Below are 6,078 nucleotides of genomic sequence, written 5' to 3'. Positions count from 1 at the left end.
TTTCTTTTTTATACCGTGAAAAACCCTACCTCTGTTTGATACCCTTTGTGAATTAAGGTAACGATATGTGCATACATACATATAAGGTTTTTATTTCCCCTAAGTATACAATTTCAGATTTCTCAATGGACTTTTCTATCAATGGTGGCGTGTGGAATATAAAAGCGTACCCTCTGGAAAGCATACGTACCTTCTAAACAGATGGATGCCCCTTCTTTATGGCATTATACCTATCCCATAGGTCAGGTTACTTTTAGCCCCGTAATAAAAAATAATGACATCATTTATTTATATCTTGGTTTTATTTCTTGATGACAAATTTATTACAATTATTCTCATTTCCTGATTTTGTGGTAGCAATTAAATACTTTATATCCACCCTTTGCCGATTCATCTTTCCCCATAAGTACTTCCCAACCTACGCCTCTTGCCACCACCAACCTTTATAAAGTTGAAATTGATCATTGATCATAACATGATGGTATGCCTTTGCAAGTGTAATTCTTTTATAAATCCATGGAAATGATTCTTGACAATGAATGTTCCTCCAATTGTACCTTACCATCGTAATAATGAAAAGTGGGCCAGATGGCAAAGTCTTACTTGTTTAAGAAAATATTTCTTTTTTTTTATTAATATTTTTGTTGTTCAAGTCTTTAGTAATTTTTTTGTTTAATTAACATTTTAGCGTAAGAAAATCAATACGCATGTAATTAAAAACAAAAATAAATAAAAAATAAACATTGAAGTTAACATTACATTTCTTGCAAGTACAAAAATGGAAAGTTTTGCCATATAGATGCAAAGGACGTTGATAAATCAATCCTTAACACCCACTCGAGCACAAACTTGGTCTTTATGAATTAGAACACAAAATGTTTTTGTTTTTTGCTGATGGTGCATGTGATTATACTATGTATATAATGAAAACATTTTGTGAAATTTTCTTTATATGTGTTAATGAAGATGAATTTAACTCCATACGGAACTACTTTTTTTATTTTTTAAATTTGCGAATTTTGAAAGTTTCCAAATAAAGAAAAAATCGACATTTTTTAGCTTTTTGGTTGTAGTATTCTCCTCATGTCCCACTCGTACATAGACGAATGCACGACAAGAAGAGTTTGCCAATCTTATTCTTTTCTCTCAAGTTTTTGTAACATTTTAAATAATTAAAAAATAATACATTTGAATGAAAACTTAAAAAAAAAATCTTTTAAAGTTCTAAAATTTTGTTTGGTTATAGTTTTGTGAATACCATTAACCAGTTTAGAAGCACTTCCTGTGCACAATTGATGGGCCGGATTCGTCGTATTCCTGTTTCGAGATCCACATCTGTTGGAAGGTAGACAGAGAAGCAAGGATAGAACCACCGATCCATACAGAGTATTTGCGTTCTGGTGGCGCAATGATCTTGATCTTCATTGTTGATGGGGCCAAAGCGGTGATTTCCTTCTGCATACGGTCAGCAATACCTGGATACATAGTGGTACCACCAGACAGCACAGTGTTGGCATACAAGTCTTTACGGATATCCACATCGCACTTCATGATGGAGTTGTATGTGGTTTCATGGATGCCAGAGGCTTCCATACCCAAGAATGAAGGCTGGAAGAGAGCTTCTGGGCAGCGGAAACGTTCATTACCGATGGTGATCACTTGACCATCAGGCAATTCATAGGATTTCTCCAATGATGAGCTGGATGCAGCTGTGGCCATCTCTTGTTCGAAGTCGAGAGCGACGTAGCACAGTTTCTCCTTAATATCACGAACAATTTCACGTTCGGCAGTGGTGGTGAATGAGTAACCACGTTCAGTCAAGATCTTCATAAGGTAGTCGGTTAAATCGCGACCAGCCAAGTCCAAACGAAGGATGGCGTGTGGCAGGGCATAACCTTCATAGATGGGCACAGTGTGGGAGACACCGTCACCGGAATCCAGCACGATACCAGTGGTACGACCAGAGGCGTACAGCGACAGAACAGCCTGGATGGCCACATACATGGCGGGTGTGTTGAAGGTTTCGAACATGATCTGTGTCATCTTCTCACGGTTAGCCTTTGGGTTCAAGGGGGCTTCAGTCAGCAGAACTGGGTGCTCCTCGGGGGCGACACGCAGTTCATTGTAGAAGGTGTGATGCCAGATCTTCTCCATATCATCCCAATTGGTCACAATACCGTGCTCGATGGGGTATTTTAGGGTTAAGATACCACGTTTGCTCTGTGCTTCATCACCGACGTACGAGTCCTTTTGGCCCATACCAACCATCACACCCTGATGACGTGGGCGACCCACAATTGAGGGGAAGACAGCGCGGGGTGCATCATCACCAGCGAAACCGGCCTTGCACATACCGGAACCATTGTCAACAACCAAGGCAGCAACTTCTTCGTCACACATTTTGTCTGCTGAAAACAGAAGAAAAAAGAAAATATCGATTAGTGAAAGTAAAACAATGGCATTATTTATTATTGACTTTTTCGCTTCGAGTGGCGCCAATTAGTCTCCTTTCCCTTATTCAATTTACAGCGGAGCTTAGACTTTTTACTGCCAATTTTAACGAGAATTTCTTTTGGTACTGTTGTAACAATTTAGAATGATCTAATGAGTTTATAAAACGTATATCAAGTAAACACGAGTATAAAAACGAGAACAAGAAATTTAAACTACAATTTCAGCAGAAATTACAAATTTTGAAACATAGAACTAAGCAATCTATTAACAATCAACAGACAAAAACCACTCTAGCCAAAACAAACAAAAATTATAAAAAATTCTTTCACTTTATTTAGAAATGCATTATAATCTAACTAGATATATTTTACAAACATGGCTTTTTAATTACTGAACGAAATGGATTACATATTAGTAAGATATTCAATTCGGAAGGTGAACGCCCGATTTCTTATACATAAACCATGATTACACAGGAAGAATGACCAAAAACAAAATTGCGCACATTAACAAAAGCCGGCTGATCAATATTCAAGATCGAATCTCTTCATTACTAAAACGTGCAAAATATCTCACCTTCTAACTTGCAATCAAATCAAATTTAAACCCGTTTATCCACTCACTAAACGCTATAGATAAATTTCACTGCTGCTGACTTGGCACAAATCGAATACCTTGTCTTGAAGATTTCACGCAAAAACTCAACTAAACACTTTGACAGTCCAACAACGAATGGGACGCCGTTAAGCAAAAAATGGCAGTTAAAATTTCTACATTTCAACGAGTGAATAAACGAACGAGTACCGAGTAAATACTACCCCGCTTTTTCGAAAACGTTTAACGAGAGAGCGCGCACGAAGCTGAAGTCTATGCGGCTCTTTCGTTTTGGCTCAATTGTCCATAATTGGAAAAGAGTGAATAAGACAGCAACAATAGGATATTGAGTTGTCAAATGGTCTCAGTGAATCTCGAGTTCGATTAACCCCCACTTGCCGCTCTCAAAAAAAAAAAACATGCTCACAGTTGTGTAGTATACGCGATACCATTTTTGTGACCATATATGGTCATGTTTGATGTGCGGCAGTGAAAAATCGTATCGCGATTTCACGAATTACCCCTACTGATGACATGTCGAAAAGAAGTAACTTTATTTTGTATTTATCACGTTTTCAGTGCGTGTACAATTGATAAGTGTGAGTGAGTAAGCTAGCTACAGAATAGGAGAATGAGTTGTTGAAGAAAGGGGAAGGGGGGACATTCCCACATGATTCCAAAAAAAGAGTTTCTTCAGCAAAACCGGCATTTGTGTGCTATAATTTGTATATGCGATTCGATGTAGATATGTACATACATAAGCATAGACATAATTTTTTTGTTTGATTATAAAGGCAACAGAAACGAATTAACGGTCCACTACCATTTACGTACATGCATATATATGTATGTATGTATGTATGTACTTAAGTTTGGAATTCTTGAATTAAAAAGTGTGCGGAGGAAGTAGTAAGGGCGGAAGCGGAAAAAATGAGTCAAGTTCAAATGTAGGCAGCGTCAGCCATTACACAATTACATACATATGTATTGTATGAGTGCATATATGTATGTATATATGTAGTTAGTATGTACATGCATATGTACTTAAATATGCAAGTAGCTTTGAAAATCTAAATATGTGGGGGCTTAATTCCATTAACGCTTTTAGGGCGCGGCAAGGCTTTATCCATATATGAGGAAGAAGTTTAAAAACCAGTTTCTATCGTCAAAGTTTAATAGATTTTTTTCAGTGAGGGCGCAATTCTAAAATGTTAGGCGACCATTCATGCGATACATAAAAGTATAAAATTTGTTTTTACATAGGTGCAGACATAAGTATAAGTGCATACATAATATGTATGAAGTATCCAGTTAAGATGGGCGAAAACTCGTATTCGACGATTTAGTTTCACAAAAGTGTGCGTGTGATTGCGAATATGGAGCAAGCCGGCTTGCCGCATGACGTGTTTCCGCCGATTGCACATTAGCACCACTGCAATGCAAAAAAAACAGGTAAACCAGCAAAATGCTAGCAGTTCGACAAATAAACTTTCTTTGTGAAATCTTATTTTGCGAAAATAGACAAGAAAAGAAATTTGTTTATTGAGTGCCTAGAAATATTGGGTGAAAATCATTGAATAATTACGAAATGAAAGTGAATATATTTTGCGTGTAAAGTATTGTAAAGCATACAAATGCCGATATGTATCAGTCGTATAAGAAGCAATCGGGAATGCTAAGGCGACAAGGGCGTTGGCGAGGTCAATGTCTACCAATTCTATTGACTCCGGCCTGACTCATTCCAACAGCTCCATACATATGAATATCATCGAATGCAGCATACAGGCCAAAATTGAAGATATAGGACAATTCCGTTCCTAAACTTTCATACAGGTAAGTTGCCACGCCCAGCTATGTATGTACGTATGTATGTACATAAATGAAGCATGTGCGATATAATTTGCTTAATTTGTACATACATATCTACATACATGAGTGTGTAGGTGTTATTTTGCACTTATGTACATACATATAAGTAGTATATTTAGCAGAAATGTGACTAGGTATGACACTATCTTATTAATTTCACACTTAAATGAGCTCAAGGTCCCAACTTTTATTATGCATAATTGCAAATTTCAAAAATATATGTATTTGTGTGTAATTTTTTGCACATGACAATATGAGTTTTTTCATTGTCAGTTCTTTAACTTCACTTTCTTTTTGCAATTTTTTTTTGCTTTATAAATACTAAGTAATTGTGCCCACCAACAACCCATCATTTAAATGCACTTTTTCGGTTGGTTTGATATTCGCATTGTAATCCAAATTTATGCATACATAGGTATTCCTTTCGAAAGCAATTTAAAGCCAGTTTCATATGTAAATAACTAATTGCACCTTCATTTTCAAAATCAGTCTTTATTTTCACATTTTTTTTTTATTTAACTGTTTTCTTTGGTTGTACCCATGCACTTTTAATTCATATTTTCACGAATTGAAGTAATCAAACTTTTATTTTGAGTATTATATACTTACTTTTTGTTTAAATTTAAAGTTTACTAAAATTAATTAATATTATTTTTCAAGTCTTATGGGACTTTGTATTTTGTTGCTGCTGTGCCTTTCTGTATCGCACACACCACAAGAACGCAAAATGTAATGATAGCAAAACACGTTAACACGCTCTTATAAAGGCCCCAGCTATGCCAGTGGCTCCTTATCAGTAACGACTCTAACTTTGACCATATATGGATGTGGAACCGCCGGTCGTAGATACTGGAGAATTTCTCGCTAAACTTGCTCATTCGAAAAATAAGCTGCCGAATTCGTCATATACCAGGCTTGGAAAAGTATCTGTGTGAAAAGTATAGCATTAGCTTTTAGAAAGAGATGAAGTGTGTGGTTTTTCAAGTGCACTCTCTGTCATCGATTGTCTTGCTCTCTCCGTGCTCGGAAACGGAAAGATAACAGTGTTGTTTCTTTGTAACCACGTATTCAAAAAATGTTCCTATTAACTGATAAATAATCATAACTGGCCTATATTTTATATATACATTTTATATATGTATGTATGTACATATATGTACA

The 6,078-nt window shown here is 36.2% G+C and overlaps 1 protein-coding gene across 6 annotated transcripts; it reads right to left on the bottom strand.

Moving 5' to 3' along the window:
• Nucleotides 1–280: 280 nt before the first annotated feature.
• On the bottom strand, nucleotides 281–5,702 carry LOC118733470 (actin, cytoplasmic A3a). Of its 6 annotated transcripts, none has more exons than XM_036462866.1 (2): nucleotides 5,527–5,702; nucleotides 281–2,408 (listed from the first exon to the last, which is right to left on the bottom strand). In XM_036462866.1, the coding sequence occupies exon 2, from the start codon at nucleotides 2,398–2,400 to the stop codon at nucleotides 1,270–1,272; it is 1,131 nt and encodes a 376-aa protein (XP_036318759.1). In that variant the 5' UTR covers nucleotides 2,401–2,408; nucleotides 5,527–5,702; the 3' UTR covers nucleotides 281–1,269. The 6 variants fall into 6 exon arrangements, with proteins under 6 accessions (XP_036318759.1, XP_036318761.1, XP_036318758.1 ...); XM_036462868.1 differs by having other exon boundaries at nucleotides 281–2,405; nucleotides 5,527–5,668; XM_036462865.1 differs by lacking the exon at nucleotides 5,527–5,702 and adding an exon at nucleotides 3,031–3,234 and having other exon boundaries at nucleotides 281–2,405.
• Nucleotides 5,703–6,078: the final 376 nt, after the last annotated feature.

Source organism: Rhagoletis pomonella, unplaced genomic scaffold (assembly GCF_013731165.1).
Source record: "Rhagoletis pomonella isolate Grant_MI unplaced genomic scaffold, Rhpom_1.0 Rhpom_scaffold_00002, whole genome shotgun sequence".
In the NCBI taxonomy this organism is placed as follows: Eukaryota; Metazoa; Arthropoda; class Insecta; order Diptera; family Tephritidae; genus Rhagoletis; species Rhagoletis pomonella.
Note: the sequence above shows the minus strand (reverse complement) of the source record. Positions and strands in the feature narration are given on the sequence as shown.